The sequence below is a fragment of the Pinus tabuliformis genome, chromosome 4_2, assembly GCF_031772625.1.
Source record: "Pinus tabuliformis cultivar Carrire ecotype Pingquan chromosome 4_2, CPIR1, whole genome shotgun sequence".
Taxonomy (NCBI): domain Eukaryota; kingdom Viridiplantae; phylum Streptophyta; class Pinopsida; order Pinales; family Pinaceae; genus Pinus; species Pinus tabuliformis.
Window position 1 is genome coordinate 774,365,913 of NC_142304.1, and position 27,943 is coordinate 774,393,855.

Genomic DNA, 27,943 nt, shown 5'->3' on the forward strand with positions numbered 1-27,943 from the left:
GTGCATATCCAGCTGCCGGCGTGACATGCGCCCTCCTTAAATGAACCTCGAGAGCACCCGCATCCGGGTAGAAAAAGTTATAATTACTTTTGATGACTACTAAAAATATTCTCATAGAAATTAAATGAAGGTTTTAATAAAGTTAAAAATGAGAATTCTTTTATATATAAAGACATGAAATTTATATAATATAAATAATATTATTAAAACCTAACTAATTCTCATAGAAATTAAAGGAAGGTTTTAATAAAGTTAAAAATGAGAATTCTTTTATATATAAAGACATGAAATTTATATAATATAAATAATATCATTAAAAACCAGTATAGATCCATCCTAACTAAGGATCTAAGCGATGAGAGCAAGCAAAGTGACTAACGATAATAGAGGAAAGAGAGTGCATGATTTTTTAAAGTATTTCATTATTGTATTTTAGTTGACATGATTGATCCAAAATATAGGTTCAATATTTTACAACCAATTAAGTCTTTTTTAGTTTAGGAAAGTAATACAATGGGATCAAATTTAGGGGTTGGGGGGTGCTGAGAGAGAGAGGAGGAAAGAACAAATACATAGATAGAGTTGGAGAGAGAGAGAGTGACAAGGGAGCGATAAAGAGAGTGTAAGGGAGAGGGGAGAGGGGGGAAGACAAATAAGGGGAGGGGGGAAGACAAATAAGGGAGAGATAGGGAGAGAAGGGGAAGAGAGAGAGGGAGGCACAAAGATGGAGGGGAGAGAGAGATGGAGAGAGGGACGAAGATAGTGACAAAGGTAGAGAGAGAGAGAGAGGGAGACACACATATGGAGGGGACAAAGAGAATGAGAGAGCGAGGGAGATGGTGACAAAGTTGAAGGGAAGAGAGAGAAAGAGAGAGAGAGAGAAAGGGGGGAGAGACAAAGCGGGGTGGGAGAGAAAGGGGGGAGAGACAAAGCGGGGTGGGAGAGAAAGGGAGAGAGTATTCAAGAGAGAGAAGGAGAGGGAGTTGGAGTTGGAGGGGGAGAGAGAGGGAGGGAAGAAGAAATACATAGAGGGAGAAAGGTGGAGAGAGAGAGGGAGTGACAAGGGAGCAATGGAGAGAGAGTGAGAGAGGAGAGAAGGAGGGAAGAGAGAGATAGACAAAAGGGGAAGAAAGAAACGGGGAGAGATATATATATATAAGAGAATGTGTATGTTTGGGGGTGAGATAGAGAGAGGGAATAAGAAAGAGACACATAGATACAAATATAGATATTACATCGTATTATATAACCACCCTAGATCCATCTCAATCCGAGATCTATCAAGTGTCAAGAGGGATCAAATCTCTCGAGGTGCAACCCTTTCCTTTTCTTAAGTTACACACTCAAAAAATAGGTTTGCAACTCGAGAGATTAGATCCCTCTCGACACTTGATATATCCGCGGTTAAGATGGATCTAGGTTGGTATTAAACTAAATTTGTTAGATGTTAAATGTTAAACATTTACCCTTGGCATCTATCCCAAGGGTAATGGTAATGGTAGCATATTTTCATCCATTTTTGTTATCTAAATGTTTTATTTCTAAACATTTTAGATATAAATCAACATTAAATGTACAAAATACTGTAGATAAAATTATTATTATTTTTTGTATCCCACAGGAACCTAACAACCCACGTAACAACTCTCTAAACCGAATCACAATTGGGGCATTTGAACCTTGGATATCTTAGTTTTTACAGATTTCACATTACTTTGATCACCAATTAAGCTGTCCATTGAAACTTAGATAAAATTATTTTGTAAATATAATTTTATTATTTTATGTTTATAGTTTTAAATTAAATTTATAAATATAATTTTAATTATTAAAATTATAATTTTTTACTATACAAATAAACTCAATAATTTAAAAAGCCATAAAATATTTGAATTTTTCAAACTATATAACTCTAGCATATAATTACAACAAATCCATATATATATATATATTAAAACAAAATTGTTAAAACAATTAAAATTATATGTTTAAAATAATATCTATTACAAACTATATAATTTAAATATATTATTTCAACAAATTTCTACAAAATTTAAAAATCAAATTGACAAAAGCGTATACATCACAAATTATACAATTTAGATATATGAAATGAAATGATATTTTAATGTCTACGAGACTAAAAATTGTATGGGACTATTAGTTCTCTGCTTTTAGTATTTTGCAATTCAATCATTTTCTTGTTCATATTGATGATGAGCCGGCCTAACTTTCCAACAATCCCCTCACTGAAAAGGCAATGCCAAGAAACCAATGCTAGCATATTCCCATAACTTTCTCTAATGTCTTTGAATGCATCACATTCCAAAATGAATGTTTTTCCGATTCCACTACCCAATACATGCAAAATGTACACACACCCGTTCTTCCCAAACTTCTTTAGGCCTTTTCCACGGCCCTCTTTCACACCGAAGTTGATGCGAGTTGATTTTTATTTGAACAATAAAAACCTTTGCCCTCCATAGAATACTAGCTCCAATTAACTCTTTTTTGTTGTAAATCACAATTTCAACATATCTACAAAATTAAACAAAATTGACCCACACATACCTAAAAAAAAAGACAAAGTTGACCACACACATACCTGAAAAAACTGATGGAAACAAAATTGACTACACACCTGAAAAAAATGATTGAAACAAAATCGACCACACCTCAGAAAAATGAAATACACACAAATTTCTTTGTGAATGATCACCATGTTAGCCTTGATACACGCCCCAGGCTGTTCAGCCAGGTTAGGTAGAACCAGAAAGCCGACCAGTCGGTCATCCAACACACGGAAGTCTGCAGATGCCATTTCCTTTACTTGCAATTCAGAATCTTCCACAACAACCCAACTACCGCATTTTCCAACCAACGAATTCACTTGTAATACGATCAGTCACTGACACTACATATTTCTCTTCATTTTTATCCGCTCAGTGCATATCACAGTTGTTCGAATCCTAGCTGGTTCCAGGTTCAGGAAATAATCCAGCACCGGTGAGGATCTTTATTACTATCAAACACCCATTTAGTTTTGTGTAATTTCCACTTGATTTAGCTTTTGAATTCTGCATCCGTGCCTATGATTTTGTTAGATGAGCTACAATTAGTTCTTGAATAATTATGATAAGCAGTTGGACATTGCACAGGTGGGTTTTGGGAGTTCGCTTTGGTTGAGAGGCACAAATGGCACAGGCAAACGGGGATAACAAACCTGGATCTCAACATACTGAAGAGCAGGTCATTTCTCCTGTACCCAAAGCTCTGTGCTTGTGAGATATGTGATGGATTACAAACAAACAACCTTAAAATATATACAATGCATGTGAAAGGAGAAACCCATTTAAGCCTTTCTGGGTGCACCTAGAGGTTCAATGTTTTGAATTCCAATGGCCATTTTTGTGAAGTCCAGATATGCATATTGGAGCTTCGGAAAATAGAGTCACACTGCTTTGGAATTTAGATGGGTTTGTGCTATTATAAATATTCGTTGCTGTCAATGCATATTTAAACTCAATGTTCCGTTACCCACTGCTACATATAACACCATTTTACACAACTGTAACCACATATTGTTCTCATAACACTGTAACACGAGTTGTGTGTTTGCAGTTGGTATGATTACATGTTTCCTTTCTCTTAATTATTGATAAGGTAATTCTTGTGTTAGTTCTTTTATACATTTAAAGTGGCAAATGTATAAAAGTTGCAAATGGAAATGGATTATAGTTTTGTGAGCATGCTGTTTAAGCCTCAAATCAGACATCTCTTTTGTGAACATGCTGTTCAAGCCCTGAGTCAGACACCATAAGTAGAGCCAGCCCGAATTGGAAATCCATGAATCCTCAAAAAAATTATTTGGTAGTAACACGTTGACTGGGTGCCATTTGCCTACTTCTGGGGTACGAGCTTAATCGCTTGTAGCCATTACCTTCATACATAGGATGTTGGTTCTGAGTTTAAACTTCAGACTGAGGTAGGGTTGGGGGGTTGGGCTTAACTTTAGGGGATTTGATCAAAATGGTTATTATGTGGCTTATTGCGAGATCTGGTTTTATTTAGTTAATGAGTCGCATGCACCTCATGAACCTCAATAATCTTTAAATTTGCTAGGTAGTGGGAAAGTGAAGGGGAGGAAAGCTTGCACTATATTCCTGTTTTACCAATTTCAACTCTGGACTGCCCTTAAATAGGGGAACTATATTCTCCATTAGCCAAGGCGATTTTGTGAACCTTTTCCGACTTTCACTTAGTAGGTCAAACTGCCTATAGCAGCAATGCGTTCAATCCTTTCTAAGGGGATTTCTCAATTTTGCCAGCCTCTCCTGGTAAGGAAGTCATGCAGATTAGTCGGCAGTTTAAGTCTCATTGCTTTTGATTTTTTGGTAAGGATAGGCCGATGCATGGAAGGAAGAGAAGCACTTCACCAGAGTTTATGAATGAATGAATGACTGAATGAATGAAATTTTTAATGTTCACGAGACTAAAAATAGTCTATGGGACCACCAGCCTCCCTGCTTTTCGCCTTTTGCAATTTAATCCTTTTCTTACTCAAATTAATGATGAGCTGACCCAACGTTCTCACAGTCCCCTCACTGAAAAGACAATGCCAAGGAACTGATGTTAATATACTGCTGTAACTGTCTCTGATGTCTCTGAAAGCATCACATTCCAAAATGAAATGTTTTTCTGATTCCATTGCCCCAGAAGTGCAAAACGTACACACCCGTTCTTTCCAAGTTTCTTTAGGTCTTTTCCACCGACCCATTTCGCATTGAAGTTGATGCGAGTTAGTTCTTAACTGAGGAATAAGAATCTTTGATCTCCATAGAATGCTAGCTCCAATGTGCTCTTTTTGTTGGAGATCACAAGTGAGGTTGAATTCCTGAACATAGTGCTTCTTCTTTCTACCCAACGCTTTTCCCCATATACACTTACGGAACTTCTCCATAACAAAATTCTTTAACTCCTTGCTATTTGTGGGACAGGGATTGAGGTAAATATTCCATTTTTGCATCCATTTGTTGTTTTGTCTCATCCATGATTTCTTTCTTTCACTCAATGCCTTCATTGAAGATAACTTTAGGCCATCCACCTACTCCCATTTGCTCAATTCTTTTTAGGTACCTTATGAGATGTACCATAGCAATTGCTTTGATGGGAGCTGCTCCTGTTTCACTGAACATTATCTCATAAGGAACCAATCTTTTTAAAATTTATTTTGAACTTGCTCATGATCAAGCGTTTTTGGATTTTCTCAATTTGCTTCCATTTTGAGACAGGGATGCTGCTAGCCCACAGTTAACACCCATATAATATCACTGGACAAACTAGGAGCCCAAAAAACACTTTAATTGTTTTCCAATCCCATAACTCTGCCTCTCTACATCTGTTTTGAAGAACATATAATGCTTTCCACCCTCCTAAAATTCTCTTGTTTCTGTCTGCAGTCCTCCCAATTGAGCTTGTTGTGGAAATCAATATAACCAATAAAATTTTCTGAAATCAAATCTTATCATTAAATAGTCAGCTCAAACCTCCTTAGAAGTCACTCCTTAGAAGTCAAGGGCTCAAACTCTTTTTCTCTGGGGCCAAAATTTTCTCAAATCAAATCATTATCATTAAATGGTCAGCTCAAACCTTCTTGGAGTCTAGAACTCACACACGCTCTTCTCTGAGTCAAGAATGGAGCTAAAAAAATTATCTTGCTTTTAAATTTGAGTTCTTCTTTTTCCTCTGTGGTTGATTAAGCATCATTAATGTGATACCATGTCATATATTTCTAGAATCATAGGCCCCCGTTAAGCGGCACCATTGTAGTCTCGGCAGACCACTTGAAGTATGCAAGATCGGATCACATGACTGTTGGCTCCATTAACTGCTTCAGTAGAATCGCATCCTCAAAAATAGGAGCAACAACGTGTTTCAGATCCTTATACTACCCCCAAGTGAAATCTACCACTGTAACTCTTAGTAGTGACTAAGGCGGTATAGTTAAACTTATAAGATCAACAAATACAAACTTTTCGTAAGGAAAATATATACTCGGCTCATCCAATTTCTTACAATCTAAGCTGCTGAGGTTCTCGAACCAGGGTCTTGTTGCGTGAACTGGATGCTGGTTCACGAACTCCGAGTTTAGGAGTGGGTACGCACCGTCCCAAATTTTGGAGAACCCATGCCACGGTGGTTCTCCTGCGTTCTTCCTGCCTAACAAAATGGGGACGTACTCCCAAAATAGGTACTTCAACCCTGATTTCTGGTACTCTGAGGCACCATGTTAATTGGAAATATCAAAATTTGTAAGAAAAAAAGGGTCCCCTCTTCCAAAACCCGAATCCATTATTTCCCATTCACTCCCATAAATTCAAAAGCACAAAAGCACATTTACTTTTTAACATTTCGTTTTCAAATTGAAGGGAGAAATAATCCAGTAATGAAGAAGAAAGATAGAGATTCTGATGCCATTTTTCTTGTAGCAAATTTATGGACAGCTATAAATAGTGGAGTATACAGTTGTGTTTGGTGTTCAAATATTCCATTGCAAGGGTGCTTTTTCAGCATTCAAGCAATTTTGGTTATTTGAAATTACATATTGAAATTTCTCTTCTTAAAATCTGTTTTCAAATTTCTTCCCATTTGCTTCATGCAATCCTCTCTCCCTTCCGTGGAAATACGTGGAAGAGAGTGTTTTTGAGCATTTAAGTAATTTTGGTATTTGAAATTACATATTGAGATTCATCTTCTTCTTTTTAAAATCTGTTTTCAAATTTCTTCACAATTGCTTCATGAAAGCCTCTCTGTCCTCTGTGGAAATATGTGGAAGAGAAAATCAGCCAAGGATGCTGGGAAGGACAACATCCATTCAATGCAAGCTTATCCATTAAATTGGAAAGGGAGTTTTTTTTTTCAATAGAAAACACTGCACCTTGCGATTCCATAAATGAAATCAAAGGATGCATACAATATAAAAAACAGAGTTATGAACCCAAAGCTTATTCAGAAACCTGAAAAGAGTACATTAGAAACTCAGCCAGAACCCTGTGGGGCTTACAGAAGATATACCTGCTATACAATCAGATTGGCCAAATGTTTACATTCACAAAATATTAATTTACTGAGAAAATTCCTTCATATAGTACTGGACACTGACCATTAGTAGTAGCTGGAGAAAATAACCATGTCTCTGAGAGAGAGTATAAAAATAGCAAGTACACAGATTGTGTTTATCATAAAGAGTCAAGTAAAACTGTCTGCATAAAACTAAGTTAGATGATATAAAGGAAAACTGCCTCTTTCGATCAGATTAGTGAACTGCCATTCTCCAAAGAAAATGATTCCAGAGGCTGAGGTAAGAGCTCTTTTAGATAAGGAATCCGCCCTTGTATTCCATTTCCTGTAAATATGTTGGAAAGTCAGATAATGGAACCTTTCCTTTAATGCCAATAACCTGTCTTGCCAGTAGCTCAGATTGAGAATCTGTAGAGAACACCTGCCAGTCAGCCATTGTACAATGCATATTCTATCCCCACAGGCTTGTAAATGAAAGATCTTTTTATTGATAGCGAAAGAAAGAAGAGTCCAACATGCTATGAGCTCAGCTTTAGTATTTGTGCCCTGTTCCAAGTTAACCCAAATCTGATAAGACTTATTTCCGGGGAGTCTAATGAGGAAACCCCACCACACACACCTCCTTGAGAGGCTCTATCAAAGAAGCCTGTCAGACAGTGTTGATCATTAATGGGAAAGCTAGACAATCTGGAAGCATTGGGAAGTCTAGACCTAGAATACTCCTTAAAAAAACTTATAATTATGGGAATTACCACCTCTATATTAATAGATAGATTTTCAAAAATATATTTGTTTCTCATTCTCCATAAATCCCATGATATACAAATGGGAAGAGTCTTATGACTGCCCATATTTGTGTCCCAATACCGAAGACAATTTTCAAAAGAATTAAAAGAAGACGAAACATGTAAGTCTAGAATCTGTAGAGTGTCATGCCAAACTTCCTTTGAAACTGAGCAATGAACAAAGAGATGGTCAACTGATTCTGAATCTGACTTACAAAGACAACAGATGTTAGGACCCGAGAAACCTCTTTTTAGAAGATTATCCCTGGCGAGGATTCTATTCTCCAATAAGAGCCATCCAAAACACCTCAGTTTTTGCGGGAGTTTCCAATTCCATAATTTTCTATGCCACCAAAAGCTATCCTCTGAAGAGGTAGAGACTAAAGAGGCATAAGCTTCTCTAGCTGTAACTTGTCCGGTGGCAATGTTCCAGCTCCAAACAAGGGAATCATCCACCTCACTTAGGAAAATACCATTTAAATAAAGGCCTTTGATAAAATTGCCCCATTCCAACAAAATATTTCCAGAGGCCAAGATCACCAACATTCAACCAATAACTAGATGTATGACTATTGTGCACATTATTTTTAATGTGGCTCAACTTGAAAATTCCTTTTAAGTGTATTGATCAACTCTATTGAAAGAAGGTAATAATCATTACCTCCAATGAAAGGATGACATCCAAGAATAATTTGATTCCCATTCCCAACCTTCCAGGCAATCTAAGAGAAGATACCAGAGGAGTCCATGAGACCTTTCCATATTATTGAGCCTTTCTGGGAAGTATTTGGATTGAATTGTCTAAGCCAGTCAGTGACAGTTTTGTTCTTCAAATACTTAGCGTTAATAATTTTGTTGCCAAAGACCGGAGCCATTTAAAACTCTCCATAAACTCTTCATAGAGAGGGCAGTTCCAAACTAAAACAAATTCTTGAAGCCCCACCCCATAGAGGATTTAGGCTGAGATAATGACTCCCACCTAACCAGGTGTACTCCTTTCTCCCTTTTGCCAGTCCACAGAAAACTAAACATCCTTTGTCTTAATTTATTAATGATGTATTTAGGAATTTTTGTAAGAGACATCCAATAAACTGGGATACTTTCTAAAACCGCCTTTACTAGGATCATCCTCCCCCCAGGGAGAGCCACCTAAAACACCAGTTAGAGATTCTATTATCAACTTTTTTAAGGAGCCAGGTCCGGATAATGTAGCAATTGAGTTTCAAAAAAAACCCCAGATATTTAAGACCTTTAGCTAGAACTTCCACTTTATAAGGCATAATGGACTTTATGTAGTCAAGAATGTCATCCCAGACTCTGTTATGAAAAAACGTGGATTTTTGCGTACTTACCTCCATACCAGATGTTTGACAAAAGAGAGTAATAATTCTGGAATAACATTCCCATTCAACAGTAGTTCCATTTCAGAATATCAAAACGTCATTTACAAAGAGGTGCTGAGTTATGTGCATAGATCTTGTCACTTGCCCCTTTTAAATTTCCTGCTCTTTTTGCTTGAATTATTATTTTACTCAACCCTTCAACTATTATAAAAAAAAGCAAAGGAGAAAGATGGCAACCTTGTCTCAACCCCCTTGAGCTACGGAAAAAATTGGAAGGGGAGGCATTTACCAGCACTGCAAAATTTGCTGAGGTTACACAGCCCATGATCCAGTTAGTAACCTCCAGATTAAGGTCAATTTGTAGCAGAACCATGTTGTTTTTCCATGACATTGGAGAATCTAGGTTAGGGTCTGAGTCTCTGATACAATCAACTCAAATGCCACAACAAACTACTTTGCACAACGGAATAAATACAACAATAAATCAACTAGTGCACAAATAGACAACTTTTTACAATTTTATTAATAACCCAACTTCGTTATATTATCAATCTATAATACAACTATCTAGGGCTCCCATACCAGGGATCATGGTCCTCATACAATCACTGATACAATATTACAAACTAGGGTTTGGTGTCAACAACTATGAACAAGATACAACTGATTGACTAGTTGATGTAGTGTGTCTCACAGCTCCACTTGGTCATACCCTGAACACATCTGCTGGTCCTTCTGCTCCCAATCTGTAGCTCTGCCTCTATCACTGATCTTGCTCCTTTAGGTCACTGAACACAACTCCAATATGCCCTCTAGTTGATCATTAGTCCTTCAACGAATCAACACATAGGTTGTAGTTGCTATCAAAGAATTGCAGGTAAAAGCAAGACGAGGAGGAAGAAGCAAAGAAACTATCATGCTTGATGGTGACTCCTCGAAAACATAGGGTCTTCTTGTGAGTTTTTCACAACTCTATTTGTGAACACCTCCTAAAATGCCCATTGTTGCTTCTCAACTCTTAGGGACTTCTTCCCTCCATTGCCTTCCTGTACTGTTCCAATGAGGCAAACTTAGGGCATGGAGGGCTGCCCTCTATCACTGTAAGATGTCCTTCTCTTCAGCAAACTTGGGCTCAACGACTGGTCCACTTGGCTGCCTTCTTTTGTCCTTAAAAGAGTCAACCCTTGATCTCCAAATAACTGCCTCTCCTAGCAGACCTATAGTCCTTTAAGGTCTGCACGTAGGGCTCAACATAACACCTACTTGCTGCCCTCGTAACAGCCACAAGATGCCAAACCAATCTGTCATAAAATAGACTGTATATTCTAGCAACAAAACAACTTGAACAAATCATTCAACATACCTTTTCATACATTTCTGGGCTAATGCATTTGCTGTAGGTTCTAGGACTGGTTAGGGCTTCTTATCAGTCCACTTAAGCCCCATCAAACTGCTCCAAAACCCCTCCTCTAGCTGCGGCCTTCTCCCTTCTTTAAGTTGCTTCCATGCGCTAGCTTCTAGGGCTGCTTCTAGCCCACTGTAATGCCTTTTTGCTCCCTCTAATCTGTGGTTACAGAGCTCGATTCTCTTGCCAAGATGCACAGAACCTGCAACCTTATTTCAGAGTGACATACCACATAAAAACTCACAAAATATGTCTAGAACCTCCCTGTTTGTCAGGACCTGCACTCCTAGTCAACTCGGATCCTAGCAGTTATGGAAATTACCCCAAAACATATGTATTTCCTCCTTCGTTAAGCTCCCTGATCTGCGGCCACTTCATAAGATGTATTCCTTATGTTTTGTTGCACTTGGATGCGAAATGAGCCTCCAATGCTCCCTTATTTATATGCTTCCTAGGGTTAACGGCTAGCCCATCCATGGTGTTTCCTCAAGTCAAGGCCAACTTGTTTTTCTAGGACAATTAGCCCACATAAACATATAAAAATTAATGTCTCCCAAACTATAAATCCTCTCTTGGTGCTTGAAGCAACCCCTTGCTCCTCTAAGGGTGCTCTATTATCTCCAAGTGTCAAATCAACAAAACTCTCCTTGGTTTTACACATACAAGCTTGGGTACAAAGCCCACATCTTGGGTACTTAGCCCACAAGTGACTTTGTGGTGCCAAATCCTTCCACAACCCTGTACCCTAGGGTTTGGAGTACCTCCCAAGCTACAAATCTCAACACTCCCTCTTAGCGAGGGAGGTACTTCCAAGACTAGGAAGTAACTCATCATCACTGTCATCGCTGGTGATACTACCCCAACTCCTGCCACTCGCTACTCTAGCATACTCTAAAGCATGAAATGCGCCCTTCTTGGAAGTATCACTTCCATTAGAAGCCTCTTGCTTCTTCTCCTGAAATGCTTTCAGGCCATTCCATGGTTCCTTCTTGCCAGTTGTAGAAGCACCCTTGCTCCCCATTGACCATGCGCTCTTCTTGGGTTGCACATTCTCCCTCTAAACTTGCAAACCTTTGCTAGAACTCGGCTCCCTTTGAACCTTTGGAACCTGGACCTTCTCCTGCTTCTGCTTCTCATGATCTATAGGCTCACTCGTCAACCTATATAAACCATGCTCCCTAACTCCAATGACTACTCCACCAGAGCTAGAGCGTTTGTGTTAAAAATTGGCAGCTAAGGGATGAATTTCCTTTAATAAAATTTCATTTTTGACTATTATAGAGTGACTTTCTAAAATTAGAAATTCATGTCTATCATTGCAACCATGACTTTCCAAAATTAGTAAGTCATCTTGCTTCAATTGGTAATCAGGCATAAATTATGGAAAATCACTTAACTTATCCTTAATCAATCTAAATTGTTTATTTTTTAATTTAATTGTCAATATTATAAATATCATTATTATTACACTTATGATACTATAATATTATCTAAAAAGGAATTACATGTCACTACTTGGCACTTAATCATGCCACTTGATATCTCTCTCCTTGATGGCAAATCAAAATCTCTCATTCAATGATACATTCTCTCTCTCTCTCTCTCTCTTTAATGCTCTTACACATCTCTTACACTCTTACACATTTTAATGACTCATCATAAAAAAATTCCTCTTACACATCTTTAATGCATATGTTACACCTCTCCTTAATGGCTCGAATTACTAAGGCATGTGTTCAGCTTCTTTATGGCACAAGTCACTAAAGCATGCGTACCCCCTTTTGATGGCATGAGTTACTAAGGCAAGTGTACCTCCTTTATGGCATAAGTTACACTCCTATTTTGGCATATGTAACTTCTCCTCATGGCATGGGAGTTACTCCTTCATGAATTCAACCTCCTTGCTCTTCTTATATATTTGTGCCTCTCATCCTCTCTACTACTCACTTGTGCATTGTGAAATGAGAGTATGAACTTGAGAAAGAGAGAATTAGAGAGACTAGAAAAGTTTTGGGAGAGAGAGAGAGGGTCTTGAAGAGTAAGAGCAGAACTTGGCGAGCCAAAGTAATTCAATGTTTTTATCAAATACTGCTGTTAGAGATCTTTTTTAGATTTGGGTGAACTTCTTCTTTCTCTCATCGTATTCTGTATCTCTACTGAACATTTGATTTTTGATAGAAGAAGAATCTGGTTGGGTTTTCCCCTTGTGGGTTTTGCCCTAGGCATTGGACCTAAACTCATTGTGCCTTATTGAGTTCTTGGCTCTCTTCTAGTGTGTATATGGTTTATGTCTTATCTACAATTGCTTAACTAATATTGCAGATTAAAAAAGTTATTAGATCAAGTATTGCTACAACATAGAACTTCAACATTTCAACATTATATCAGAGATTTGGTGAAGACAAGCTCAACAAGACAAGTGTTGTTCCAACCCATTTTCTGCTAAAATATCTTTTGCTTCCCACTCTATTTATAACCCATTTTCTGCTGAAATATCAAGTGTTGTCCACTCTATTTGCAGCCCATTTTCTGTTGAAATATCACTTGTTGTTCCTTCTACTTGCTGCTCATTTTCTGCTGAAATATCTCCTCTTTTGCCACTGAAATATCTCATTTACTGTTGAAATATCTCTTGTTGTCCCTTCCTATTTGCTGCTGAAATTTTGAGCAGATCAAGATGCATTCCTCTTACTTTAAGAATGAAGAGAAGCTGGTTGATGCTTTAAACTTCTTCTCTTGGAAGGCTAGATTGGATATTACTCTTGAGGAACATAATGTTCTGGAGTATGTTGAAGGAGAGGTAGTAGAGTTAGTTGAAAACTCCAATGCTGCTATCAAGGTCAGATACAAGAAAGGAGAAGTCAAGGCTAAAAAGGTTATCCTTGATTCCCTTGGAGACCACCTCATCACTTATGTCTCTAAGTTGAAGAAAGCTAAATAAATGTATGAAAAGTTGATTGGAATGTATCAAGTGAACAACTTGAGTCAAATTCTTGCTCTGAAGAATCCGCTCTGTTGAAGAATGTAACTAGGTTCAGTCTTCATAAATTGTATTTGAGTCATAATGAAATGTATTTATCAAAAGAAAGAAAAATAATTTATTATTATTAATATGACTTATTAAAGCACAGGTTTCATGCTTGGGTCATCATGTTTTAGGTCAAAGTCCCCATTGAGGACTTCTAGGATTTATACTGAGTCATTAGAGTCATTGTCCATTAAAAGAGACCTTTCTTGGGCTTTTGAATCATGTAAAAAGAATTATTATTGAGTCAAATAAGTTATTTGTCACATCCACACCAAGTCAGCCTCAAGGAGATCAAGTCGGCGTCAAACAGGGTAATTCGACCTCCCCAGAAGCCTATATATACAATCAGTTCGAATTCATTTGAAGTTCAATATCTAAGAGGAGAAGAGCAGAAAAAAGTGCGAAGTTGCTGGAAGAAGGAAGATCGAAGTTTCTGGGTTTGTCTCTCTCTCACTCATGTGGATTTACTGGGATATTTGCTGAAAGGATGAAGCTAACTGTTGGGTCGAAGTTGTTGCTAGGCTAACTGTTGGATCAAAGTTGTTGCTGGGGTAACTGTTGGATCGAAGTTGTTTCTGGGCTACTGCTGGGTCGAAGTTCTGTTGCTGCTAGGTCGAAGTTATTGTTGAAAGGGTTATCATCTACAAAAGGAAGAAAGGGTTGACTTGGTGTGGAGGAAGTCTGTGTCTAGGTCAAGAGTCTTGGATCATCTTGTGAAACTATTAAGGAAGAGTTGTTGACTGGGTTTTCGCCTAGATAGGGGTTTTCCCCTGGCTGTCCACCTACATCTGGTGTCTGTGATCTTTGTGCTATTGTTTTGGTAATTGCTTGATGAAATAAAAGATAAAAGAGGAACATGAAAAGAACATAAGAATATCACAAGTAATTATCAATATAAAGAAAATCTTTCTACCTTTCTGATTTTCTAACAAACTCAAGGATATTAAGATGAACAAAGGAGAGATTATTCAAGCATACTTCATGAGGATATCAAAAAACAAAGATCAACTGTCAACTTCTAGTGAAGTTGTTTCTAATAAAGAGCTGGTGCTGATTACGCTAGGAGGTCTTCCTTCCTCTACATTTGATGAGCTCTTGGGAAAGTGCAGTCGAGAAGATGCCAAAATGATTTGTAGAGGAAGAATTCCCAAGCATGAGGAGGGAGAAACTACTGTCTTTGTTGCCCAAGGCAAGAAGAAGAAAGGGAGAAGATACCATCATTATTCGAAAAATATTGCTCCCAACAGTTCCTCTAAATGGAACAAAGACTTATCAAAAGTCCAATGCTACAATTGCCATAAGAATGACCATTATGCCGGTGATTGTCCAGAAAACAGAAGAGCACCAAGATCCAACTTCAACAATTGTTCCAACAAATCTAATTATAGAAGAAGAGAAGCTCCTACTTGTAAAGAGAGTTTCCTTTCTTCAAGGAACCCAAGGTATGATAATAGTGCAGCCGAAATACAATCATAATACTTTCTTATTTTTGCTCTTTCTAGTTCCTCTCCTGTAGATTCTTGTGACAGCTAGTTGGTTGATAGTGGTGCCTCAAGGCACTTTACTGGCTATAAAGAAGTGCTCTCTAATCTGGTTGAGAGGGAGACCGATTTGAAAATCATTCTTGGAGACAACTCTACATATCCTATAAAGGGATTTGGTTTTGTTTCCTTCCATCTAGATCATGGTAAAACCTTATCTCTTCAAGAAGTTTTGTATGTACTTGGTCTGAAAAAGAATCTTATTTCTATTTTTTCTTTAGAAGATAAAGGAATGAAAGTTGCTTTCATAAATGGTAAAGTTCTCTCTTGGCCGATGAGATCCAATATGAGAGATGTGAAGGTTCATATAAAGTCAATGGAAGACCTATTCATGCATTGATCCATGACAACAATCATCAAAGTGAACTTTGGCATCGAAGGTTCACTCATTTGCACTATAAAGCATTACCTCATGTGAGAAAGATGGTTTTCGGAATGCCGAAGATTAGATCTGATCATGATGGAGTTTGCCAAGGGTGCGCTAGTGGGAAGCAAGTAAAGGGACCATTCCCTTCGAGCAAAAGTAGAACCAGTCAGGTACTTCATCTTGTACATTTTGATTTATGTGGACCAATGCCTATAACTTCTCTTGGTGGCTACTTGTATTATATAATCTTTGTGGATGATTTTTCTCGCAAGACATGGATCTATTTTTTGAAAAATAAAAGTCAAGCATTTAACATGTTTAAAGATTACAAAGCTTTGGTAGAAAAACAAACTGGAAAACAAATCAAAATCTTCAGATCTGACAATGGAGGAGAGTTCACTTCAAATGATTTCATTGACTTTTGCAAAGAAGTTGGAATCAAGAAAGAGACCTTAGTACCATATAACCCAAAACAAAATGGTGTGGCTGAGAGAAAGAATAGAAGTATCATGGAAGCAGACAAAGCTATGTTGCATGATCAGATACTACCAAAGTTTCTATGGGGAGACGCTGCTAACTCAACTGTCTATGTTCAAAATAGATCTCCTCACTGTGCCCTAAACAACAAGACTCCGAAAGAAGTCCTCTCAGGTGAAAAACCTGAGGCTGGAAACTTGAGGATCTTTGGCTGCCCTGTCTACTTCCATGTGCCAAAAGAAAAGAGGAACAAGTTGGAAGCTTCAGGTAAGTATTGTCGCCTGAAGTGTACACCTAAGGCGCAATGCTCAGAACAAGGGTTGTCACTCTAAATCCCTATTCACTCTGTTTAAACTTTCCTAGCTAAGTCAAGGGGGTAGTCCCTAAAGGTAATGATGAAAGAGAAGACTCATTGGAACAAGAAGTCCTAGGAGATTAAGGGCAAGACAATTATTATTAATGTAACTTGATTATTAATTAAAGCAAATGTGAGAGTTTATGAACAATGTATATTAAGATAAATGCAACTAGGATCAATAAGGCATATTCAAAATGTAACAGACCAGTCCCTTTACAATGCTCAATGGAAATTTAGAGACTTGCAAGAAATAGGTCCTCAAAGTTGCAATAACAACAATGTTGCAAGAAGAGTTAGAACAGAAATTTAAAGACCAAGATAACCAGATATATGAGCAATGAACCAATAAATTTGCAAATTATAAATTTAGCCCACAATTCCAATCACCAATGATCAACAAGGAACGAATGCAAGATCTAAGCTAATGTGAAATTCAAAATCTTGGTTGATTTTAATTAAGATGCTTAGTCTAGATGAATCTTTCCTCCTAGCTGTTTTGAGGCTAGTCTCTAGAGTAAGTTGTGGAGAGAAAGTAAGGGGAAGCAAGCTATGACTTGATTAACAATCCCTTCCCTTGAGATCTAACCACCTGATGCCTTTGACGTTGCAAAGACTGTGGCTTTGATGACTGCAAGGTCACCGTGTTAACCACTAAAAATGGTCTATCCTTTGCAAACTACAAAAGAAAGGTGGTCCTAATTTTCTTTCAACCAAGATTAGGCTTGGAGGTAAAGTTTAAGGATGCAATTGAGATGCAAGATGCAAAAATGCAATCGCTTCATTGAGATGACAATAATATCAAGATGTCTCAACAAGATAAAGAGCTAATTCGCTTATGATATACTTATGAGCAAAAGATGATTAGCTGACACAATGATTACAATTAATGAAGCAACAAGGAATACTCAATGAAATAATGGTAGTTAGAGAATGTTAAAGCAAGATCTCACAATGCCTTAGAATCAAAGTGTTCTTATAGTATTCTTTACTTACTTAGACAACTGAAATAAGCAAAGATCCTTTAGCCAAATAAACACTAATGGATAGCGAATGAGATTGCTAATGAAAAGAGAATCACTTACTTAGATCAATCAATTATAACCGAGTGAAACTAGATCAAACAGCATTCTTTTAGAGCATGTGAGTTAGGAATTAGATTTTGGTTGCTTTTATTTAAAATACTTATAGCCAAATGTCTGCAACTTATGAAATGTCACTTGAAACAAAGTTTTTCCGATGATATGCCAATGGATATGCCTTTGGTTTCCAGCTCAAAATTGTTTATTTCACCAGATAGCAATTAGGAACCAGAGAAAACTTGAAGGTATGCAAACATAATTATTCAGAGATTGCTAACAGTGATTTAAAATGATGAAATGCAACACTAACCAAACCATGCAATGCAAAAAATGCAATTAGAGAAGCAACTATGTAATGGAATGCAATATTGTTAAGAGAGGAGACAAAGATAGTTAGTAATCTAAGAAAACAAGGCTATCCTCAATGCTTTGGCGAGACACGAGAGCAACCACTATAAATTCAATACACTTCTAGTGCACAAGGATACACAATGATCTGCCTTAGAAATGTACTAGACCTCAAGATATATCACAATTAATCGGATCAGCCCACTGTCAATAGAAAATCTGACTGCTGTAGCTATTGTTGGAGTAAGTTAGATCAGAATTGTCACAAGTCCACAAGATTCCAGTGAAGCAATTTAGGACTGTGAATCTGCCTTAGATATGGCACTTCAAAGCTCAACTGCTGCAGCCTCTTTTTAAGTATGTATCGGTCCTTAATCAGTCTCCAAATCTTTCACAAAATGTGAGCAATCATACCAGAATTCAATAACCAATTCAAACACTGAATGCAAGGCAAAATATAATGTAGATTCAAATTAGACTTTAATAGCATGTATGTTAGTCACCAAATGATGAAGACAGACAAACTAATGACTAAGCCTTAACTTTGTTTTCAGATCTGCAAATTGAAAGGGAAAAAAAAGTACATATGCAATAAAATAAAATTTATACACAAAAGGACAAAAAGGGTTAGTAGATATATACAAAAATTATATACAAATTTACAAATCTATTGGATCAAAGGAGTATGAGTATAACTCTGCTCCTTGATCGATAAAAAAATAAGCTCTATATTAGCAGATCTATTCGACATGCACAAACATAATTCAAATAGATGATGGAAATACATTTTTATGGCGAGCAATAGCCTAAATCCCTGCAAATCAAATCGTTAGATAAGCCATGAAATTTAATTAGATGGGCTCTTGAGTTTTCCTGACTTGAGAGTGGGTGGGTTAGTCTAACTGAAGACTTCCCCTCACACCCAAGATCTGAATACCTGGAGTCTCTACACACTTAAAATCAAATTATTAGATCAATAGAGACATTGATAACAAAATAACCTTCGAAATCTAGAGATACCTGCTAGATAAATCAAATTAAAATGTTTCTCTAAAACCCATCAACTAATACAAGATACATGTGTAAATAGTTGATCCAACAAATGGCTAAAGAAATAATATTTCATAAAATTTATTCAGTAGAGTATTCAATAAATGATTCAAAAAAATATTACCACAAGAAGCAGAAGATGAACACTACCATAAATAAACCCCAAAGACTTCTTTATTATTTCCAGAAAAATATTAAAGCGGCAAAGCTTTAGTGAGAGCTTCCTTACGAAATTTTCGGTGTCAAATGAGGAGCAAATAGCTTTCTTATATAGAAAATAGAGGGATCTAGATTCCCCTGCTAGTGGAAAACGACTAGGTCCAATAAGTTGCACATTTTTGACTTGATCCTAGATAATAACAACTACTTGGTGCTTGATCTTTGCGAAAAATAAATCTCGTCCCTTGATCTTGATGAAGAAATTTGAATTCCATAATAATTTCTTTTTTTCCTGGCCCAAAAAATATTATTTTGACCTTTTTTCCTCAAAAAATCATTTTTGACTTAATCACCTTGGTCCATAAGCTCAATTTAAAAAAACTGATTTTTTCCTTGATAAAGGACCTTGAAAATTGGACTTCTTTTGGACCCACGAATTTTCTTCAATTAATTGGACTCAAAAAATATAATTTTCTTGAAAAATAATTATTTTTTGAGCCCAAAGAATTTCTTGTGATTTTTTCGCATTGGAATTGGGTTTTTCAATTTAATTCTTCCTTGGAAATGACCACTTTCTTCAAAATTCATTTTTCCATTTGGAGATAATTTTATTTTCTCTCAATTTTAATTTTTTGACATTTTCTGGCTAATATTTTTGCCCTTTTTTTGCCAGAAAACCAAAAATAAAATAATTATTTTTTTACTCAAAATTAATTAATTTTATGGCTTAGGATTTTAATTTAATTTAGCAAAAAAAATTGTTTAATTGGCACTAAGGGGTATTAATTATTTTTTCCACTTTTAAATATTTTGGCCATGCTGTCTAAATATGAGGGACCATGCACCAAAATATTTTTACATCAAGATATTACAATTAATTCAACCTTTGAAAGGGAAAAAACACCTTTAGACATAGACCCTTAATAATTTGCTCAATTTTGTGACACGATATGATCTAGTATAGAGTTAGACCAAGTATGTTTGTAATAAAATAATTTAGCCAAATGTGCTTAAATTATTCCCAAACACACTTTTACAAAAGACTTGATATAACACTAGGACTCACCTAAGACCTTCTCAACGAATTCCACCCTAGCTTTGGAGTTTAAGGTGGAAGAAAAACTTTGCCGATTATCTGCGTTTAGAACCATGTTACTTGGGAGCGGGAGCGGGAGCGGGGAGCGGGAGCGAAAACGGGAGCGGGAGCGACCATTTTCAGAAGCTCCCGGTTTGGGAGCGAATCCCGGAGCGATTTTTCAAAAATATATATATTTTTTATATTTTTTAATTTTTGATACATATATGTCAACAAAAACATGTAGAATGATGAATTAGATATAAAAAACATAAAAAAGCATAGATTGAACCATATAACAACAATCATCTAGAAGTTATAATCTTCATCAACCACGTCCGCAAGTTAGTAACATAGTAACATACAACATATTGAGTTTCATGATTCATCAATCTTAAAGTTTCAAGCTTTCAAAATTCAATATATAACATTTATCATCATTGATCACCAAAGTTGTACTTGTAAGCTAAGTGTAACCATTACAACAAATAATATCTAACATGAAATGAAATGTTATAAAATGAAATGAAATGAAACAACTTTCAACTTTCATGAAGCATCATATTCATAATTCATTACTAATGAGTTATAATTGAGATATATTGTTTAAAAAAATATCATAATAAATATGAAAGAGTCAATAGTTATAAAAGCTACTAGAAACTAGAAAAGAGAAGTAAATCTATTATTTATTTCTTATGCTTGGGCCTCTTGCCACCACGAGAAATGTCTAATTTTTTAGTCTTGTTGCAAAATCAGGATCTTTGTCATTAATATCACCCTCCAAGCATTAATATCCAGAGGTATCTTTGTCATTACCTTTGTATCTGTATAGGGATCTTTGTCATTAATATCACCCTCTAAGCATTAACATAAGATAGAAAAAGCATAGCATGTCAAGTCAAGATTTTGTTTGAGTGATGCGTACATTTTTAGAAGGGTCATGATAGAGGAGTTCGACAACCAATGTCACTAACATCAAGGTACATAAAGGGATTGGTACTGTTGATTATATACAAATTCCATACCCTAATACATGACAAAATTCAATGGAAAAATTGCAATCCCCCAATCCTGAAATCCTGAAAAACTGATAAGTCTGCTGGATTTTGAATGAAATCTAAAATTCTACTTTCTCCATATGAAATCCAATGAGGACGAAACCACTCTCAAACATCCTGAGTCATTTCATGGTAATGTTAAAAATTTAAGTAAAAGGATGAAAATGAAAATTAAAGAAAATATCACTTTTACTTTAAGAATTTAACATTACCATGAATAGCATATCCATACTAGGGCCTACACTTGATCATTAAGCTGCCCCACTCAAAAACTATTTGTTTCTTTCAAAAAAAATTGCATTTCGAACATTACTACAAAAAAAAAAATGCAAAAAAGGCAAAACGCTCCCGAAAACGCTCCCGAAAAGGCAGGGAGCGAAATTTTTTTTAGGGAGCGCGCTCCCGACCCGCTCCCGAGTCGCTCCCGCCCGGAGCGCGGATTGGGAGCGGGAGCGAGGGGGGGGGAGGCGCTCCCCCGCAACACTGGTTTAGAAACACACATAATTCAGTGAGGTTAAAAAACTTCTTATGATGAAATTCTTTGCCAAAATCAAAGGTTTACCTAGGTGTTGTTACATAATTAAACGGTCATACTAGCATCATTTACAATAAACTTGTAGAATTTGGGTTTACAACTCTGATAGGTTAACGAATGATGACGATGAATCTTGAATATCTGAATGCTCGAACATGACGGAATTCCTTTGTAAAAATGTGTATTGCTATAGGGTAGTTGACACAGAGTGGTCAACATCTGGCTCTACTTGGGGACACGTTGTTTCATTGAAGGAATGTGAGAATCCAGAATCTGCGTCCAAGCAACACACGAAATCATATAAGTAGCGGCCATCCAAATATAATCCAAAAATCATCATATAACATTTAAGTTCATGAAATAGAAGTTCCATAACAAAAACTATTCTACTAACATGAAATGTAAATCTAATCTAAAGACAGAAATGAAACTTAATCTATGAAACAAAATGTTGAAATGAAAACTACTCTAACAACAGAAATAACAAGGAGTAGGGTTAGAAATACAATACAGAGGATGCCCTATGGCATCAGATGTGTTCAATGAAGTCCTTCTTGAGCATCTGCCTGCTCTTTGGCAAATCCATAGGTTGTTTCTTTGATGTGCCATGTGCAATCCTAATCATTTTAGGACTCTGACTTATCCCAATGTTGTGTTGTATATGGACATCAAATTTATCAAGCTTCTTTCTTTTTCTCTTTTGCTTCATACTTTTCTTTGTGGTGGGCTGTGATGTTGATGATGTAGAACATTCTGCTTGATCTTGAAAATTTTCAGATGAAGTATCCAAGATATTCGTGACATGCTTCTCTTCAGTTTGCATTTGTTCTGTTAAGGGTGATGGATTAACCTTATATGTGTTAACCCGATTTCCTTCAGTTTCCTTTTCGTTGAAGAATGTAACTAGGCTCGATCTTCATAAATTGTATTTGAGTCATAATGAAATGTATTTATCAAAAGAAAGAAAAATAAAATTTTATTATTATTAATATGACTTATTAAAGCATAGGTTTCATGCTTGGGTCATCATGTTTTAGGTCAAAGTCCCCATTGAAGACTTCTAACATTTATTCTGAGTCATTAGAGTCATTGTCCATTTAAAGAGACACTTCTTGGGCTTTTGAATCATGTAAAAGATTTATTATTGAGTCAAATAAGCTATTTGTCATCTCCACACCAAGTCAACCTCAAGGAGAGAAAGTCGACCTCAAACTAGGTAATTCGTCCTCACTGGAAGCCTATATATACAAGCAATTCGAATTCATTTGGAGCACTCACTCACACACAAGTTCGATATCCAAGAAGAAGAGCAAGAAAAGCGCGAAGTTGCAGAAGGAGGAGGAAAGTTGCTGGAAGAAGGAAGATCAAAGTTTCTGGGTTTGTCTCTCTCACTCGTGTGGATTTACTGGGATATTTGTTGGAAGGACGAAGATACTACAACCTGAAAATCTCCTATTATAACGTGTTCATGCAGATTTCCGGTTCAAGCATTAACAATGTGCTTTGGAAAGAGAAAGGAGAGCTCTGCCACTCTAATGAATTCCTTAGGTACTTTTCCTTGAATGAATTCCAAGGCATCGTTGCCTTCAATTATGATTTCCAACCTAATCTTCCAAGCGACAAAATTTGATGAATCACCCAACTTCTCATTTTCCTTGAAGGAGGTAGACATCTTGACCAAACCCTAATAGGCTTCTTTAGTTGTTTCCAAGAGTGACTGCTCTTTGATCCTTGTCTCTTTGGGCTTCTCTTCACCGAAGCTCTGATACCATGTTAATTTTACCACTTTTCTATGCTGTTACAATCACTTTTGCCCAATTCTTATCTTTATTTAGCAATCTTTCAAAACAATTTAATCTTCCAATGATTAATAGCAATTGTAGATAGAACAATGAATGCAGTTAACAACAAGCGACAAATAAGAGACACTATGTTTGGTCAAAGACCATGGAAAAACCCCACAAGGGGGAAAGCCCTTTCAAATTTTTCTTCTTATTAGATTGTTATAAAATGTTCAGCAAGAGAGAGTACAATGATTCAGATCTTCAATCACAAATCTATCCAGCAAAACAACCCAACAATGTTCAGAAATATGAGCTCAGAAAAAATACTGATTAGAGATAACTTTCCATCCTACGATCAATTGTGGTCAACCGTCAAAATGAAACCCTAGTTTCTAGCCGTACGGAGAGAGTGTACGTGCGTGCTGTTGAAATGTTCCAACCACATGGATGAGCCTGCATGCCTGCGGTTGCAACCGAAAATTCCTTGTGGAAACCTTGCAACTGCAAATCAAAACCCTAAATCACACGTGCGAGCTTCAGACCCTGCAATTTTGGACTTGTATGAAACAATCTTTGCGAACCTCTTCAAACATGTGCGAGCCAAATCAAAGAAAAGAGAAGATGAAGATGCTTGATGATGATCTCCAAATGAGGGTCACTTGACTTATATTTATAGGCTTCCAAGGGTGTCCAGATTCTTCTTAGGGTCGACCTGTCCTTTTGTGAACATGTGGGTTTCCAAATTAAATTCTTCCAAGGGCTAGGAGGGGCCTTTCTTGATGAGGAAGGTTATCCAATGAAAGGAATTTGTCCCTGAGATGCAAAATTAACAAAAATCTTTCTCGAGGTCTCTATATTAACAACATTCTCCTTGGTCACCACCCTTGCATGCCTGCATTCCTATGCCCTCTAGATTTTGCTATTTCCCTCTCTCAGCAAAATTGGGCCCTTCTGATTTGCATCATTGGTATGGCTTTGTGAAGCCTCCCTACAATCAAGTCTGTTCTAACTCAGTTGGAGGATGAAATTGTGGACATCCTTTCCTCTGCTTAATCCATGCATATTCGCTTTGTCAACTTGGAAGTTTGGCTAGATACAATGGTGGAAATCATGATTCAACACATGGATTTTATTTGACAAATCCAAGATGAGATTGATGTTGTTTGCAATTTCCTATTTGATATTAGCATTGGGTGACAACAAGCCTCTTTGGGATGTCACTCCTCTATCAATTCAAGCTCTTCTTCTCCAACTAAAGCGAATGCTATCCTCCCAAACCTCAAAGCATCTACTGCAAAAGGCTCCTGTACTCACTCTAAACTTTTTGGCTCTCCTCCCTCTATAGGTTTTTAGTAAATGTTCAAATTTTGTATTTACGTGTTAGGAGTATATCTCCAACTCTATACTACAAGATTTTTTGTTGAATTTCATAGTCTATCACTCCCATAGAGGTTAGATAGAATCTTGGAGGCTTCTATCTGAGTATGACTATGGCCCCTCTGAAGACAACTCTTAACTTTTGTAGCATCCATCTAGATGTGATTTTGCTAGATTAATACAAATCTATTGGTTCCCGTGTAAAAAATAAGCTTGTCTGGCCCTTGGCAGGAACATAAATATTTGCTTGCTTTGTGATTGTGATAGTGAAGCACATTCTTTGGGACTCGAGATTACAAATTTGCTAAGTATTGTTGGAAATATATCTAGGGTCAGCATTGAACCTTGTTTCAGGGGAAGGTTCACTAGTGAGCTGCACTTTTTGAAGATTCTTTCCATCTATTGCTTTATGCTTTCTCAGGAACTTGGCATTGCCCAAGAGTAATTGCATTGTTCACTATTTGGAGACTAAGATGCAATTACATTTTTGCTCATCAGATCAATTCGTTTCAACCTTTTTTTAATGTATGGTTGGAAAAGGAATGTGTGCAATTGCATAGAAATATAGAAATTTCATACTCATGGAATTAATTAAATTTTATGGCAAAATTAAATTAAAATCCTAAGCCAAAAATTTAATTAATTTTGTGTCCTCGGTAAAATTAAATTCTCCAAGGGTGAAATTCGTGGGTTTTAAAGAAGTTAATTTTTGGAGGTCTCCGACCAAAGTAATACTGAGGAAATCAAGAAATTTTGGACCCTTGGTTGTTAAGTCAAAGTCAAATTTTTGAGGAAATTAAGAGTTAATTAAAATTCAATTAAATAAAAAATTTCGATTTTTCCTCAAAAACTAAATAATTTCGATGACGATGATTAAAGATTAATTAAATCCTTATGAATGGTCAAGATTAATTTGATAGGGATCAAGCCAAGTAGCCATTGGAGATTTTATCTATAAATCAGAGGTCGGTGTCAGTCTATCTTTTCATCCAATCTTTGAATCGTGTACTAAGCTCTCAAGCTCTCTTGTATACTTTTTTTTGGAATGAATGCAAAAGTCTTTGGGGTTTCAACTTGCAGTGGTGTTCATTTTCATGAATTTATGGTAACATTGTTTTAGTTTTTGCTTAATATTATGTGAAAACTATCAATCAATAGCTCTCTTAGAATAATTTGAATACAGGTATCTTATTCTGTTTGTTGGATCTAAGGTAACATTTTTAATTTTGATCGAAGTAGCATGTATCTCGATTTCTTCAAAATTTTATTGTTGTTCTATTTCTCTACTTGGTTTGATGGTTGATCTAGTGTTTGCAGAAGATCTCTCAAGTTCTCATTGAGTGTTTGGGCGTTTGGGGATAGTCCTCGATTGGACCAACCAACTCTCAACACATATTTTCTAAAGAGCCTACCTCATATAAGCCCTAGGATTTATCTAATGATTATATATATATATATATATATATATATATATATAGGCTGTTTTTGGGCTAGTACCTCTCAAAAAATTCAAAATCTTTTAAATATTTGGTGGAAAAATTGATAGATATAGCTAGTAAGAGCCTTAGATTATCAGATTTGAGAGCGGAGTTGGACTCATACTCCTTAGATCTGATAGATTTGCAAATTTTGTGCATAGATCTGAAAATATCTTGTAAAGATTTGAAATTTTTATCACTTGGGTTTCAGGGATTTTATTCATTTTTGTATATTTGGGATCTGAGTATTTTTTTTTTCGTTTTGTAGGTGTGGATATGAAGGAAAAATTTAATTTGAAGTCAGATCTAGACCCTGGAGGGCAAGGTCTGGCCTCAATATCATTTTCGCAGGGACAAATTATTCAAAATTATTTTCATTCCGAAGGTTTCAAATTCAGATCTGAGGTTTTTCTGAGAACAAAATTTTAAAGTAGAAATATATTGGTTTGAAATTTAATTTTCTGGGTTTTGTTTTGAGGAACCTGGGCTACCATTTGCTACCTCGAAGTCCTTCAAAAATCACTCTTCTTTTTTGCTGTGTTTTTCTCCTCTCTCTGCAAAAATTCGATTTTCTTCCCTCCTCCTACTGCTACGTTTTTCTTCTTCCCTGCGGCCTCCTCATTCCCTCATCCTCCATCCGCGACCCCTTCTTTGCGTGAGTTTCCCTTCCGCTATTCCTCGACCTTCCCTCTGCATCCCTCGAACTCGCTGGTTCCTCCCCTGTCGCTGCTCTCTTGTCGTTCCTTTCTCCTGTTTGCTCCTTGCTTTCCTTCTCTGCCTGTGTCCTCATGAACACTTCCTCCCTTCTCCTCGAAACCTGCCCTCAAAAAGGAAAAAAAAACAAGCTCCTCCATCCTTTCGTGCGCATCGGCTCTCACATCGCATCCCTCGCTGCTCTTCAATCTGCAAACTCTCCCTCCGCGACCCTCCATTCCTTGCTATCTACTTCTCATCTCCTCCGCCGGTTGCCTGAGCTCCCTCCTTCACAATTTCATTTCTCTTCACTTTATTCTTTGTTTTGTTTAGGGTTAAGTCTCATAAAAAAATCGATTTTTTTTTAAAGATTGCTTTTCATTTTTGTTGTTTTTGTTGTTGTTTAAAACAAAATAAAATAAAAATAAAATCAAATTTTAATTGTGGCTTTGATGTTTTCAAGGTTTCGAATTAAATTTTTTATGTGGCCTTTGGCCCATTAAAAGTTTAATTAAGTCTTTTGATTTGCCACATTAAAATTTTCCTTCATTCATGAACTTTATCACATTGAATTTCCCAAAGGAATAATATACTTTTTTTTTATCTAAAGTTCCTTTTTGGGGTTTTTGTGTTAAGAGTTTGGGACTTTAAACTTTTTAAGGGGAAATTTTGTGGTGTTAATTTTTTTTTTTTAAATTTCTCTATAGTCAAGACACATTTAAATATTTTTTAAATCATCTCTAAAGTTTGACTATAGAAAAATAAGAGATTTTTTTTTCTGGATTGAAGCATTTAAGGAATTTATTTTAAATCTAGAATTGTTTGAAGTGCCTAGCGTTTGAATTTCATGGTTCTTCATGGTAATTAATTTTCGGAATTTAATTGCTAAAGTATTTTGCATGCTAAGGGTTTTGAACATT

The 27,943-nt window shown here is 36.4% G+C and overlaps 1 protein-coding gene across 1 annotated transcript in view; it reads left to right on the forward strand.

The window, feature by feature from the left end:
- Positions 1 to 2,670: 2,670 nt before the first annotated feature.
- LOC149171934 (3-hydroxyisobutyryl-CoA hydrolase-like protein 5) overlaps positions 2,671 to 27,943 on the forward strand; it is a 227,365-nt gene continuing 202,092 nt past the window's right edge. Inside the window, exons 1-2 of the mRNA XM_089424157.1 lie at positions 2,671 to 3,006; positions 3,159 to 3,249. Of these exons, the coding sequence (XP_089280283.1) occupies positions 3,196 to 3,249 (54 nt within the window). The 5' untranslated portion in view covers positions 2,671 to 3,006; positions 3,159 to 3,195. The remainder of the gene's footprint in view (positions 3,007 to 3,158; positions 3,250 to 27,943) is intronic.